Source organism: Bombus pascuorum, chromosome 7 (assembly GCF_905332965.1).
Source record: "Bombus pascuorum chromosome 7, iyBomPasc1.1, whole genome shotgun sequence".
In the NCBI taxonomy this organism is placed as follows: Eukaryota; Metazoa; Arthropoda; class Insecta; order Hymenoptera; family Apidae; genus Bombus; species Bombus pascuorum.
Window position 1 is genome coordinate 11,240,787 of NC_083494.1, and position 16,197 is coordinate 11,256,983.

Consider the following 16,197-nt stretch of genomic DNA (forward strand, 5'->3'; position numbering starts at 1 on the left):
AATGGTCGAATGCCGCTTATAATTCAGCTTCCATGTCGGGCCTCGAAAGTCTGTGTTCGCTTTTCACCTTCCGGTTGCCTTTCGAACTATGCGAGCCTGGTTTCCGATTTTACGACGGTCTACAGCTGCACGTTTTATCTATGGTCATTGAACCTTTGCTACACCGGAGAACACAGTGAGTCTATGGTTGAAGCTACTTTCTTTTTTTCTTTTTTTTTTTTTTTTTTTTGTAATGTTGCATTACGGTTCACTAAATTAGGGATATTCTTGCGTCTGCGCATTATGGAACGTTCGTGTTCTTCACGATCGGCAGTATCACCTAACCTTACAAATGAAACATTTTCATAGCTATTGGTTTTGAAAATTAGAATCGCGTGACACATGATATCTTTATTAATATTTATTTAGTATAGTTTTGCATCTTTTAATTCCAATGTATCGTCAAATTAAAATTATTTGAGAATTACCGCCTTTTACACGTTCGAACGTATATATCTGGTTACGGAAATTCAGCCATTGTTATTGAACAATGGAGGATTCCGACGAATAAGAAAAAGCAGCCATGTTCGTTATACCGAATGTAGAATAAACGAACGGTGGAATCGAATCCGCAGTTCGGTATATACGGCCAGCCACGGTACGTGACAGATATCTTGAGGGACGTGTTCAAATACCACCGGATGATTCACGACATCGTGAATATAAGAAAATGTAGTTGGGATTTTTGTTGGGAGGTCTGGTTAGGTATAGCTCGTTGAAATTCGATCCTATCGAGCGAGAAGGAATTTTTGGCGGGAGCTTTGTGATCGATCGAGCTGCTTCGAGATCTAACGATCGCTGGATTCTTTGATGCCTCTATGTGAAATTAATTTCCACGGTAAAACCCGAGATCTGCGGTCTCGAAATTCGATAGCTCTGCTCCCGTTTCTCGACTAAACCCCAGAGGAGTGAAACGTCGCGTATATTACTCGTATCATCGTCTAATCGACTTACGTAGTCTAATGGTTTCGAGTGATTACCGTGCATCTTGACCTACACCGGAAACGGTCGAGTACCTCCATAATGATTATTAATGTCCCTTAACGATGCTTAGTCGGCTCGATGGCCAAATCACGCCGATTAACTCTGGTAATTGTCCTTGTTATTTGCCTCGGTTTCTCCTTGTTTCGTAAATTTTTCCTTATCTCAAATTGTAACAAAGAAAGTCAAGATAATTTAACTGATTGCGCGAGCAAACGTTTACTCGGAATACTTTCGTCCTATGCATCGTCATCGTTTAATCTCAATTAACTACCGTTTCAACGGAGCAATGTCGTTAACGATATACTATGATTTACCAACTGTTATTTGGCATTCCGTCCTAGTGATATAGTTCGGAAGCAAACACGTGTCGTTGTGACTCATGTTCCCGTTTAACTGTCGTGCGTGCCAAGGACATCGCGTAGTTGCAGTAGATACGTCCTTGCCAATTTTGGAATCCCGATAAGCAAGTCTGTCGCCTCTGACAAATCATTTTAACGAGCGCGACAGTTTAGAGTTATCGATGATGCGATTCCTTGGTTTCGTCGTCGGTGACCTGGCCTCTGTCCATTTGGAAAATGGGACGAGCTGTCGAAAGTGGTAACGCGCTTCCTCTCACATCCCCGTCGCAAATATAACCTTGTAACACGAAAACAGATACTTTCGAACTTCGTTCAGTTTATCCCTGGCTTGCACGTGAAAATTCTCATTATATGTTTTGTACGGGGATTTTCCAAATTCTTAAATCTTGTTAGAGCGAAACCGTGTTATAAAAGTATCGTCTTCTACGGGGACACCTGTACTTAAATTTTCAAGTAAGTTCCAAGTTCCTAGATACTCAAATTTTAAGAGTATAAAGATTTTCACATATTTCAATTTTTAAATACGTATAAGATTTTAATTCGTCTGTTTATTTCAACTTGTTTCTTTCGCCTTTTCTTTTTTTCTTGCGTCTGCTTTTCTCATCTCTCCTTCGCTTCCGCGATATCGTCGTTTCGCACGATTTCCATCGCAGCTTTTCTCCTTGCGCCGCTCGTAAAATACGAACTGTTTCTCAGAGCGAAAGACGGTCGATTTTCTGGACCTCGACGTTCTGTGATATCGGTTCGATTATTAGAAGATTCGGGACCGGCTAGTTGGTTGTAGCACTGCGAAACATCGGGTCAACCCGTGGCCATAAAACTCGAGGCTGGTGTGCTCGCAATCTGGCAAACATTCGCCAGTCGTACTCAAACGCGTGCAAAAGTTCGGCACTCGCGTATTGCTTTAGACACGAGAAAGGGTCGCGAAAGTTTCTCCGGGTTTCGACTAAGTTTCCCCACCTCTACAGGGAATTTCGACTGTACCATATGCAATGATATCCCGTGAAATTTATATTACTTTGCTACCGGCAACTTTGTGCCTCGAGGATTAACTTTTATCTTCATAGAATCTATTTTACCACGAAATGTTATCGATTCATTCTTCGAACCATTATAAACAGTAATCTGCTATGGTAAACTTGTCTTTCCATCAAATTTCAACGCGATTGGTCACCGGTGATTTTCGGAAAAATATTCTTCAACTCCATTTTAGAGTTACTTCCCTCGTACGCGTACGCGAATTTCATTCATCAAGCACTCGGTAAATGTCCTCCTATTGTCCTTCGTCCTGGATGCTCTTCCTTGACCAAATGGGGGAACTCGTAATTGCGTCGCTGCGTTCAAAAGGGTTCGCCGCGTTTTTCAGTTCGCCACTTTCGTCTCCCCCGCCTCCCTGTGTGGATATTTCCCGTGGCGTTTTCAAGGCGGGGCCCAGTACACAGGTTTTCTACCCGCAATTAGCATCGGCGATGTATTCGTGTCACGTATCCATGGGATAGTTTCTTCGCACGCGACTCCACGTGAAACGTCCTTTATTTCGCTGAGTGTACGCGAACGATCGTCACAGAAATTGCACGCCAAGCAACACGACCAACAGATAGAATGAGAAATAGAAATATCTTTCACTCTTTTTGCTCGTACGCCTCATCTAGAAAATTCGTTGCTTTGCGTTCCTCGTCCAGGTAGTCATTCGATCGTTCTGCCTTTTCTACTGGCCGTTTCAACCAGATTCTTCGGTGATTCCTGCGTTTCATTTGAAGATGGTCGGTATTTTATTATCGTTAACCCTATTCCGTCCCCCCTTTTTTTTCTTTTTAATTGATAATCGAAGGATTAAGACGTGAGTCAATGTTTCGCGTTCCTATGTCGATTGTCGGAACAACTCGGAATCAGCTCGCGTATCACGTAGGTCATTGAAACCTTCGCGCGATTCGCGATCGAGCAACAAATAGAATGTGGAAGGAAGATTTATAGAAGGAAGAGAAACGCATCGGTGTCGCGTAATCGAAGAAGTTGTTTTCGGCGGAGAACAAGCCAGATCGGGGCTGGTTCGTCTCTCGCGGAATTTGAACAAGCTATCGGACCCGCGTTTGCATACAGGGTGTCGAATAAATTACATCGACGAGCCGGCTGTCCGTTCGCGTGGAGAAAGAATCGGTTTCGTTCTACGGGGATCTGTCGGGCCATAAATAATACATAACCAGGATACAGGCGAGTTGGCTCGCGGAAAAAAGGGGAGAAACGTCGGAGGAAACGGAGCGGCGCGAAGGAGAAGAGACGCGAGCCTTATCGATGCGTGTACAGTCTGATGTGGAAGTCGCGTATCTGTTGAGAATTCTCCAACGAATCCCTCTTTGCATCTTAACCCTTTTGCATCTGTGCACGAGATACGTATCTCGCGACGCGACATTCTTCGTACGATGCTACGAATGATGGTGGATATTTTTGGGCAGTAGGTGTTCTTCCATCTTTTATAAATTCAGACATTTCGTCCATCGATACGAAAGAGTTGAGCTTTGATATCAATGGCATCTTCGTCCGTCGAAAAGCGAAAACTTAGTTTCAATTTTCACGTCTCGATGAAAGTAGCAATTTTTTTTTTTATTTTATTTTGGTTATTTTACAATTTGTCCTTGTGGACATTTGGTAAAGTGTTATATCTTGTTGGTGAAGAAAAAAAATATATAAATAAAAAATAAATATAGCATGTGGGCGGCTACCCCCAGCGGGGTGCCAGCTTCGTTTTTTCCAAGTTATATCTTTTATGAAAAAGTAGCAATGAGCGAAAAATCGCTCGATTTTCGACAAACGGGTATTTCTTTGAAAGAAGAAGAGACGTTAGACCTGGAATCCCTCGAATCGATGTGTAGCCCCCTTGTATCGCCCTTTTTCCCGGAGATCTCTTTCTCTTCCTTCCTTTCTCTGTTTCTTCGTAACGTCGATATACGTAACAGTAATTGCGCGTGCAAGCGCACGGACTATTCGCAAGCGGCATTACACTTTGTTCCGACCGATGGAATTGCGTGGAAACGAAGAACACCGCGCTGTTTCTCCGCCACGAACCGATAATATCTTGTTTTCCAGATACCTGCAGGGCAAATGTTCTCGGTCGGTTTGGAAGAGCGAATTCGAGCGAATCAAAGCAACGGTTCGATAATCGAGCCAGCCGAGTCTGCCGATTCGACCAGCGGCTCTCTTTTAACGCGAGGAGAATCGAGAATGGTGGAGGCCACTTGTTAAACGTAGTGGGAGTCTGAATACCCGTGATTTATGACGGCACAGTGGAAAGAAAGCGCGGTTAATTTGGAGCTTCGGTTATTGATGGTCTACATTTGTGAATTGCCTTCGATTAAAATTCGGAGGCGGTTCGTTAGGCGGTCCTTTATATTAGGCGGCAACTTTAGATTTTACCTTGTGATTCTTCTTAAAATAGAGGACTTGGAACTTGTCGTTAAATTTTAATTCCAGTCGATAATAATTGTATTAAATACGTATTCGGAGCTTCGTATTCAGCAGGAATTCCACTGACTCAGAGCGGGAAAATTTCCTGGATTCGATGAAGAGGAGGTCGTTTCTTTGTCAGGTAGTTGCCAGTTTGCCACACAGTGGCTCTTTGTGCGAGGGAAGGGCACGGGAGTGAGCCATTGGCATTATAACGACTGCCTCCAAGGAGCCGACCAGATTGAAGAGGGCTTCCGTCGCGCCTCGTATAACGCGAAAACCGTTCGAAAGTTAATTCGAAATTTATTCATGGACTCCACGGGACCACTAGCTGCCGCCTTCTCTATATACGTCCGGGTATTATTACGTAGGTACATGTAGCTGGAACGTTGATGCTCCTGCTCGTAGGCCTATACGCCACCAAACGGGGGTAAAGTAGGGCTAAAAAAAGGACAAACCAGCCTCCTATGAATACGTAATTTTATTACGATTAAGAATTAAGTCCTGTCGATCGATCGGCGGCTCGTTCTCGCTCGGAGGTCGTTTCAAGTTTCTTCGAATCTAAACGTCAAAGAGAACGTCGTTCGGAATCGACGGTTAGAGAAAAATTCACATCGATCGATCATGTTTGGAGGGAGAGATGTCGGGATAGATATCGAGATTGCTTAGGTAGTCCAGATTCGAAAAGTTCGCGGTGGTCCCGAAGTAAATGTTGTTGCGAGCCGAACGATGCGGAACAAGGGGGCACGGATTTATCGGGAAGATTTAGGTATTTCGTGTAGGTATTCAGATTTATACGCGGAACTCGCCGTTATTGCGGCTGTATATCTCGCGTGTATCCAAAAAGGGTCACGCCACACGGTCGAGGAGCGTTTCTTTCATGAAAACGACAAGCCCAAAAGTATACCGCATCGCGTGGTAAAAGATATCGCTTGCTCGTAAAATCGACGATATTAGGCGGCCGCGCGTTAGACAGAATGTGACCGTTCGACGACAGAGAGAGAGAGAGAGGCGTATACACTTTGCAGAAAATCCGGCAGAAGAGAGAAGAGAAGTAGAAGCGGCGCAAAATCAACCTATGCCAATACATACCGACCGATAGATTTACAGCGTAGTAATAATAAAACGCGCGGAATACGAGCGTTGCATGGGGCTTTATTAAAACGTCGCGGTTTATGGAAGTTCGACCGGTCGATCGATACTGTGGCGCGCCACTCGCGAAATCGTTGGCTGTTTCTTCGTTTAGTCAGCTATTTTTCCTCGAGAATGGGAGGACTCGTCGATCCGCTTCGGTCTCGACGGAGATCAGTCACGATGGATAAAAATACTCGTCAAGCTGACGTAACGACGTAACGCGAACGGGGGTCTGGAATCGAGAGGATCGTTGTCGATTACGAGTGCGATTGCGTAACGTTCGTTCGTACGTAGTGCGGAAGCGCAATTTTTCATGATTGGAAAATATAGTTAGCATACTCGAATACGTTCCTTATAGAACGTATGTTCGTCTGTTATCATATACGCATATACGTAACGATCATTTTCTTAGCGAAATTGTCGCGTGGCCGTTGATGTTCGGTATTTATCGACGGCAAGGAAATGCCACAGGTAGTTGACACGAGCTTTTTCACTCATCAAGTGCCAACCGTGGCACTCGCGATAAGATGAACAGCGTCGAAGAGAAAAGCAAACAGAGAGTAGAAAGAAGAGAGGACACGTAAAGGGCTGACGACTCCTCTGCGAAACGAGCCGACGCGGCGTTGCTATTTCTAGACGAAGATTTGGTTTCCGGCCGCGCCATCAATTTGTATAATTACTGTTTTCTCTGAAAGCAGCTTCACTGTGGTCCCTTGTGGCCAGAAAAAACTTTCTATCCCTTTCCTCGCCGAAAACACCGAAAGACGTACCTTTGACTCGACGTTTGGCGTCGATGTTTCGTCGCTTCTCGCCATCCTGTCTCTTCTGTGTCTCCAATTTCCGATTCTCATCGGTCCCATTATCGTAATTGGCCGACGAATCGATGGAAGATGGCAGTTTCGCATTTACAAGTACACGCGCAAAGCAATCTAGATGGAAATGAAAAATGTAGGAAATCGTGTCTTCTCGAGCCGATAGACTCGTCTGGCGGGATCACAAGGAGCGGCGGAGAATCGGGTTAAACTCACGAGAATGTCAAATTAATTCAGAATATTCAGGATCGCGTACGAATCCCGCTTACGTATGTTCATTATGTGGCTGCGTGGTATCGAGTTCGTGAATCGACTGGCTGTCTAAGTGAATAGATGCTGATTAGGAGTTCTCACGCATCCCCGAATGGAAGGAGAAAGGCTTCTCGTTATTCGTTATTTGATTCCGCGAGTCGGCTGATCCTATCGGCTTCGAGTGCCGTCTGCATGGTTACGCCGTTCGCCAGCGTCGATTCGGATTTTGATTCGCGGATACTGTGATTATTTCTGGGTAATTTTACTTCGATTCGGATTCGCGTCTCGTTGATTCGTTCGTTATCGTGATTTTCTTATTAAAATGATATTTATCTTCTTGGTATTGCGAGCAAAGACCCGACGATGCATCGTTTCAACGTGTATCACACATACGGATCAGCGAGTGGTCTCGCTAGTTGTAGAATGTCAACGATAGGCGACGATAACGAGGAACTGAACTACGCGCGGTCTTCACTGTGATTTCGAGTCTTTATCTTCTCTGGTTTTATTCGATCGCGGATATCTCGAACGCCGTAAACTTTGACGCTTGACCGATTTCGCGAGCCGCCTATGTCGCGCAGGCTATTATTTTCGCGTTTGTTTTTCCCATTCGCCTGGCCTTCCCTTTGCGAGCGAGCGGACAAGTGCCGCAGACGTTTCGCTCGCGGTAATTGCAGAACGGAACGTTACACGGCCCACCCCTCCATCCGGTTTTTCATTTGGCCCCTTTTAGTGTCGACCTTAAAATAAACTTTGTAGTCCTGCGTCGTCGTTCTCGTCGTCGTAGTCGTCTTCTCTTCTCTCTTCTACTCCCTCTGTACTTTCTCGCTCTCCTTCGCAATCCTCCCTTCCCTTTCGGGCTCTGTGTGCGCGTCTCGTCATGCCAAGTCAGCCGAAGAAGCGCGGCCGAAGGAAATGAAAGAGGTAGGAACGGAGGGGGTTCGAGAGAGAAAGAGAAGAGAGCGGAGCGCTTCAAGAGACACCCCAAAGAGTTACAGCTTTCAATTTAGTACTGCAAACACTCGCAGCGAGTTAATATCTGCCTTCCATTTCCTGGTTTAACCTCGTCCGACTGGACCGCGAAAACGAATTCGTGAAACTTGTCGCCCGCTGTTCGGTAAGTCGAGAGAAGAGACCTGCTGTCTCTTCTCGACTAGACGACGACATAGATGTTTGGAGAGTGTCGTTTCTCGAGGGTGTAGATTAAACCTAAGGGTGTCTAACGGAGCACACGTCTGTCGATGGGATACGGAGACGTGGCGGCACGATCACGAGGAAACTTTCCACGTGAGAAGACGACTACGCGTACTTCGCTAATGCCTCGCACAAATTGGATACGGTTGGATTCCAAGTTGGAAGCGACAGGCCGCGAAACCGGCCGATTAGAGTCGCGTCAGAGACGTCGAGTTGACTGCTTCCCGATTACCGAACCGCGAACGTCGATGCTGCCTGCCTCCTGGACGCCGCGATAATCGCGTTCGTCTCGAGTTACCGTGTTGCACATGATTGAAGTGCGCGGAACATGAACTACGAAGGTAGAGAAGGGATTTGGGGTGTTACCGGATTCGTGGAGAAATTTCGAGAAAGCTTGGTGTATCGACGCGTAGAAACATACACTCGAGAGGAACGTAAGACGCGGTTAAACGAATATTCCTGCTGGCAGCTGGGGAGGCAAAGATCGCGATGACGTGGTAAATAACGGCGTATTACAGTAGCGGCGTAGCACGCGAGAACTTGACGCGAGGTTAAGGTAGCCGGAAGAGCGGCTGTCTAAACGCGTGACGCTTGTACACAGTCTCGCGATCCCACGATTGGCCATGTCAGTGTCAGTTGGTGGTTTGGATGTTGCAGGTCGCAGTATAGCCGCGAGGATGTGAGCAAGGATGCACGCAGGAGTGCGTGAGATCATCGTGATCGCCGGAAGATGGCCGCGACGCCCGTTCCGACGCGCGTTTCAACGTGATCCCTCGAGGCAAGCAGGGAACGCGAGGGACCGGCCACGCCGTCCAGCGATGCACTGAGGCCTCGACAGCGGTGTCTCGAGTATCGAGAAGGATACGCAAGTTCGCTAAGACAAGCACGGAGCCAAAACACGATGGAGGAGGTGCGAGGTTCCCCGGCGCGACGCCTGTCGCAAATCCTCGACCCGATCGCGCGGCTTGCCACCGATTTTGGCTCGAATTCGGCCCCCTGCAGTCCCAGACTAGGCGTACGAGGTCACGAGGCGAGCAGTGGCAGTATCGTTCAAACTGGGCCAGCAGCAGCCGAGGTCGCGGCACGTAGACAGCCAGCCGGCCCGGAGTCGAGTCGAGGCGGCGGCTTGCCGCCAACCGGAGCGGAGAGTCCTCGACTCTGGCCAAGGCAGTTTCGTCAGGCGCCAGCCCCACCGCCGCGACCCAGACACGCGAACAACGCGAACAACAATCACGCTGCGGCGATCGCCGCCTCTGGAAGCCTTCCGGCACCGGTCCACGCCAGGGACTCGCCATACGTCAACGTACCGAACTTGCTCTTCCAAAAGGATAACAAGGGATTCGTAGAGACGGCGAGAAGCGCCGGTTACGTCGAGCTCCGGGACACCAAGCCAAAGTGCAGTCCGTATGATTTCACATCAGAGTCGAGCGGCCACGTAGAGTACACGGACAAACGAACGTTCGCCGCGCAGACTGACTTCGACGGCTCTTCTAGTTGCTACGACGCCAACGATCTAGCTGCGTTTGCAAGAGCTAGGTCGAACTTCGATCCTGGACCGGCGCCACGTGGCGGACACTTTGACCGAGCGTATTCGTTCTCCGGCAGGCAGCCAGAGCAGACGGGTAGGATCTTTGCGGAGAATCGACTGTACGTGGAGCAAAGAAACGCCGTGGCTGCGGCAGCCGCTGCTAGTTCGGACGCGAAGAAGGAGAAGCTCGAGAGCAGACCCGCTTACGGCGCGTCCAAGAGTTTCGATGGATACTCGAGCGCGGTGGAGGAGCTTAATTGGCAGGAGAGGTGCCTCGAGTTGCAACTCGAACTGCACAGAAGCAGAAGTCAGGCCACCAGGGTGCGAGACATGCTTCGCGAGAAGGTGAGTCTGTTTACTTTGATCTTTACCTCCTTGCTCGTTTCTTTTCTCGTTCATCCGCTTTCCGCCGAATTCGTTCGAGAAACTTCAGCTGGTCAGCCGCGGAGCACGTATCTCCAGAACCGCTGGAAATTTACTCGGTTACGATCGGATGCGATGTTTAACGCGTCAAAGAAATCGTATTATTCCAACGAAGATTAAGAAAATTACAGAGGTTGATCGTGGAAAGTGCAGCCGATGAGATGGCTTACCTCCGAGCCTCCCGAACCATATTTTCTAGCGAGTCCGCGGGGACCAATCGCGACAAACGGTCCGTGACTAAACCAATAAGCGATCCCGTTCCGTGCCGGCGGCGTCACGGCCTCTGCCCGATAACTATTCTCCGTTTTCCGCGTTGTCTCGACCATCGAGCGGCTTGCATTTTCGCGAAACCATTCGTTCCTCCGGAATTGTATCCACTTCTCGATAAATTCGTTGTGCCTCTTAAAAGAAGGATCAGAAAACGTTAGGTTAATTTAAAATACGTAAGTTGATAGGATGAATGGAGAGATTCGGGAAAACATCAAGGAAGCATTGTCGTATGTTATCGATCGATCAATTCCCGAGGAAATACCTCCTGCTCTGTCCAATTCCTATCGGAAACTTGTCAAGCAGTTCGTACAGTTGGTCGATTACATCGGCAAGTGTGAACGAGGCTTTAGATCCTTCGCCAGACGCGCGTAGGTCGCGATTCGGATCGAAAACGACGTCGAACCGGTCCTCGTTACGATCCTGGAACAATTTATACCGTTCACGAGCGGGTTTTATCCGACGCCCGACATACGTCAAATGAATTGCAGGAGGGTGAACCGGTCGGCGGAGGGGCAAAATGCCGCTTAGGTACATACGTCTTTAGTATGCACGGTCACGCGTCACGATTTAACGCGACCACCCTAGATAAGGCACATAGCCGCCGCTATGGAGAGCCAGAGAGAATGGTCTCTTTGCTCTCTGAAAACCCCTCGTGCCTCTTAAACGGAATTGAATTACTTACCGGATGAGGAGACTCCGTAGCCACAGCTTAAATCGTTGCTTTCCGCGCTCCGTTCCTTGTCGAAAAATCACGTCAACTTTTCATGAAAATATCGCCAGTCACCGATATTTCTTCATCTACTTCTTTGTCCTTGATCTTTAGCTTTTCGTCATTCTTAAAATACAAAAAAGCAATAGAATAGCAAAAATAGCTTGGAATTTATGGATAAGACCTTGGAAATTGAACTCTAGATAGAATTAGTGCAGACAGAATATTCTCAAGAGGATTTAAATACTTCGTAATCGATACGGACGACTGGATATCGTTCGATTGTAATAGCTTTGTAAAACACAATATCGTTTTCTTTAGATACGAATAACAGATACACGGTTTAGAAAGCAGCGTCGTGTGTCTTGCGTGTACTGCTTTATTCTATCGATTTATTGCTTCTAAGAAATTAATTAGCGTCGATATTATTTCCATTTCGATATCTTAATTCTTTAACGGAGCATGATAAATCTTATCACAAGCACGTACAATCGTGAATCGTATTAATTATAAAATTCTTTACTCGAAACGTTTATGGAGTAACGTTCGCACGTAACTTGGAGAAGTCGTAAAATCAGCTGACGGGACGACGAGCAAGCCACGACCATGGCTCCTTATCGCTTTTGTATCGCGCCTCCGAGCTGAAGCCCGTTACGCGTTGCTTGCATCACTGCCGGATCGTTGTCCTGATTGACGTAACGTTTGTTTACAGCGCGGCTGGCTCGCGGCGAGATTGCAGATTACGCTCGCGCGGAACTTCAAGTTCGTTTCACTGCATCCCACGTTTTCGCCTTTCTCTCGTTTTTACGGCTCTTCGTCCCAAGCTTCCCCCAAGGTTCCCTCGCTGTTTCAATTAGATACGGTTTTATTAAGAGTTCAGAATCACGAAATCTAACGATTTATCTAACAATCTGCTACACTACTCTGCTACGTACTCTTCATTATTCAAACTCTTCTTCGGTTTAACTCGTTTCGTGTCATATCGAGTGCGAAATTGTTGGAACATGGATGTTGCGAATTCTCGACTAAAGAGCAACCGGTCAGGTTTAATAGATCGAGTGTTAGAGTAATCTGGCACTGTATTTGCACTTGTTGTAGGAAAGTAAAGTGTGAAGTTTTGAACACGGTGGTGGTAAGATCTCGTTGGGAGTGAAGTATTTCATCCGCATGGTACGATGTCTGATAACGAACTGTCCTACGTTGCTGATTCTCCCTACCAGCCGTTGGGTTTCGTCTGTCCATCGTGTCCTTCCGGCTGGACCTTTCCCGGAGTTTTTTACCTGACCTCGGAGTCATTAGGTTTACAACTCAGTGAGGACATGTAATTCGGAATTTCCTAAAGAAGGGAATGGGTCTGTCCGCGTTATAAACGGACGGCCACTCAGAATTTCGAATAATGGATGTTAATACTTGCCACATTTATACTTACTAATTTATACATACGTAAAAGACTGTCACGCTCTGATTCATCAGAGGTTGATCGTATGAGCAGAGCAGTAGATCGACTGTGTCACGTAATTGCGTTAGAATATAGAAAGATTATACGAAAGAAACCTTGAAATCTATTGAAAACAACAGAGTTGCGACTATCTCCGACGAAGCATAGTTTGCCGTAGGGTAGTAAGTAGTTTCGTTCCGTGGTATACCAGACGAATAATCCCTTAGTCCAATCGATAAATAGCTCTGCTTAATTGGATTCCCACCGTCCTAACAAGCAGAAGTTACAACGAGCTTGTAATCCGCGTCTCGGCCGCGGAAATCCTTCGGTACCTGCATGGCCCCGCGAATCCCCGTTCGCAATGTTCGCGTTTGGATCAACGGGGGCGGCGCGCGTATATGCGGGATAGTTTCTTAGAAATTGCTCACGTGCTCCGAGAGTTGACCTTTCGTCGCGTGACAAGAGCCTACGCTACGTTCCGCGTTCACGGTCGCGCCACGGAAATAGTTCAACCATACCAGTAGGGTGGAAAAGGCGGTAGAGGTGGAGGACACGGAGGAAGATAGCGGGCCGCAAGCCGTCAACTATCCGCGTATCGCGCTCTTTAAAGCCTTCTCAAAGGGCACTAACGAGTTACGACCTCGTAAAAAAATTAACGGCACTCGGCCGCTTCCGGTGCGATACGATTTCCCCGCGAGTTGAAAGCCCTTCCGCCGCTGACGGTCGTGGCACCCATAAAGAGTAGAAAAAATATACGCGTCGGAGGACGCGAGATAGCGAGGGCCTCGCGGAAATTCGCGCGACACAAGAATCTCGTCGTCGAACCTCGGTTTCCCACGAGTGGAATTTCTCCCCGGCTTTTCCGCTTCTTCCATTCTCGACATTTTCAGTAAAGCGGCGTCGAACAGCCGCCCGGCTGAGCGTTAATGCAGACAAACTGCGGCCGAGAAAGGGTGAGGATGCGCGCGTGTGTTGTCAGAGGGTGGAGCGAGAGGGAACGTGAAACGTTGACGAGAATTCGGCGAGCCGCGCTCAGTTGGAAATTATACGGCCGCCTCCACGCGAATCCGCCATATTTCGACGTTTTTGCCAGACTGTCCCTCGCGTTCCGCCCTTCTTCCGGCTACGGTTTTAGTTCCACCCCCGAAAACATCCAGTTAAACGGGGAATCGGTAAATATCGCGACGTGCATCGGACGCGTTCGTACGTGTCGATGAACGTGGTTTTCGTCGCCTCTTCCATCCTCCTGTTTTCTCTTTTTCGCTATGTTTTTCATCCTCCGTTCTGATTCCTGGCGAAACGGTGAAATCGACGTATGTATGCTGCTAATGAATATCGATTCGGAGTAGATGTACGAACGTAGACAAGCCAAGGTATGAATTTTATAAAAAAGACAGAGGCATGAAAGGTCGTGGTATAAGGTTTATTACTTTTGATGAATAAATTACAGAGACAATCTTCCCAGAGACGGATACGCTGTGACTCTAGCCGTGAGTCCGAAATGGTTGGTAGTTGTCTGCGAAATATTAAAGCCGTGGAGCATTATGCTACGTGGAAAATACGGCGCCGTTGAATCGCACGATGAAGCTGATATAATCTTCGGACGAACGTTGCCAGGTGAAGTTCCACGCGATAGCTATTTCTTCCCTTGTGCGCGCGTATCTCTCGCGCTTCTTTAAAACTCGCTCTACAGAGATTCGGGCCGAGTCTCAGTTTCGCCGAGAACTCGAACGAGCCTTCTCTCAGTCTTCGTTAGAATTTCTAATTTATACACCGCCCGTCATTACGCGATATTTCGTCTTACGCTCGCTATCCTTCGAAAGGAGGTCCGCTATTTACCCAACTGGTATATTTCTTTCCCGAGAGATTTTGCCCTCGATCTCCTTTGTCTACCTTTGCTCGTACTTCTTATTATTGTCTCGTGCCATATCGCGGCATCATCTCTCCGTTTTGTCATCTTTGTTTCCACGAGAGGCGTTCCCATTTCCGCGACTATGTACTGTGAAACTGTACGGTGTCAGTTGCGGATTCACGAATAACACGCCTAACATCCGAGTTTCGGAACTGTGTCACGTCCGTCTACATGCTCCGTAGAAATGCTCCCTCGAGCTAATAATTCAGACCGGTTGTTCCTATCGATTCAATTAATCTTGCTCGGCGCAACTATTGGGATTTAGTCAGTTGCACGACGTGATACATCGCGTCAAACACCAAACAAGACATCCATCACTGGAACAAATACGGCAACACCAGCGGTTCGACTCTTGTTTGCCTTACTCTCTGCTCTATCTACCGATCAAGCTGAAAAACGATGCTGGTCGTACTTAGAAATCCTTACACTTACGACTTAACACGTCACAGATTTTCCATTGTCGGTATCGTTAAAAAGGTTAATTTTCGCGGCGATGTACGTCACAGAGACGGTAGGAAACGACGCTTGTCTAACTGACGACACCTCGTTATCCAGACGACGATGACAGGCCGAACCAGGACGCGCCTAAGCAAATATCGCCGCGTTGGTATACGCGCGAGCACACAGGTAGCCGGGAATATATTGTTCAGGCGTCCTATTAATATTGCATTCCATCGGAACGGCGTGCACAGCGGCGCGTTCCACATACATATATAAAGGTCCGTATCAATATTGATTCGACGGCGACGGCGTGAATGGAGGCTCTCGTGCAAACAGACGAGCCTTCCGCCGCGCAGATTTCAAAAGGCTGCCTTCCTCGATGGCTTCAGCTGGAGGGAGGGCTGAACCTCCTTTTCGAACGTTTTCAGACCTATTTACGGATGAAACGGATGTTAACTTGGCGCCTCGCTCCTCTCTGTCACCGGGAGCGGAAAGGATATTGAAGGCTGAGCGACTACTCAGAGCCTTCTGATTGAGCGTTCGTCGTGCCTTCGTACGCTTTCAGGGAATATTGAAAATTGGAGACTCCTCCGCGAGTATCTTTATCTCTTTTCTCGCTTTTGTCGATGCTTCCATTGGCGCACGCCTCTTTTTTTTTTCTTTTTTTTCTCATTTCCGTTTCAATCGAGAGAAATAGATATATAGAGAATCGTATCGAATCGTGGATTTGTATTTAGTTGATGTTTAGAGAATAGACGAATGAACGGAGCGTGGAGCACGATCGTCGCTTTCGATAGATTTATTCTCCGAAGGCTTCGCGAAATCGGGAACGTGAGCGGCGAGGCAACGAGGCTAATGAAATTATTCACATCGCGCGATACTTGGCGTTGCGATAACTAATTCGCGCGAACGTACGCGTCCCCGAAATGAGTTTTGGGATTTAGCGATGGTTCTTCGCAAACGTAACGACCCGTTTTGTGTATTCCCCGACACTTTCGATGTTTGCATTCGCCGACCCATTGAATTGGCGTCGCGCGACGCGAATAAAATTGCCCTCCGGAATTAGGGTGGAATCCGCGTGCGAATCGTCCGCTCGACGTACCACCGGTGACCACAACTTTTCATTAAAATCGTCGTTGACGCGGTCGCGTAACACTGCGAGAGTGCCCGATGCAATATTTATTCATTCTCTTACGAATAGCCAGCCGCTGAAATACCGTCTTCTTCTTTTTCCAAAAACCTGAATAACGCACGAAAACGA

At 47.5% G+C, this 16,197-nt stretch overlaps 1 protein-coding gene across 7 annotated transcripts in view; it reads left to right on the forward strand.

The window, feature by feature from the left end:
- Positions 1–16,197, forward strand: part of LOC132908754 (uncharacterized protein CG43867) — a 98,453-nt gene that overhangs the window by 2,945 nt on the left and 79,311 nt on the right. For all 7 annotated transcript variants that reach the window (XM_060963036.1, XM_060963034.1, XM_060963035.1 and 4 more), the window contains exon 2: positions 8,873–10,088. In XM_060963036.1, coding sequence (XP_060819019.1) covers positions 9,117–10,088 — 972 coding nt within the window. In that variant the 5' untranslated portion in view covers positions 8,873–9,116. The remainder of the gene's footprint in view (positions 1–8,872; positions 10,089–16,197) is intronic.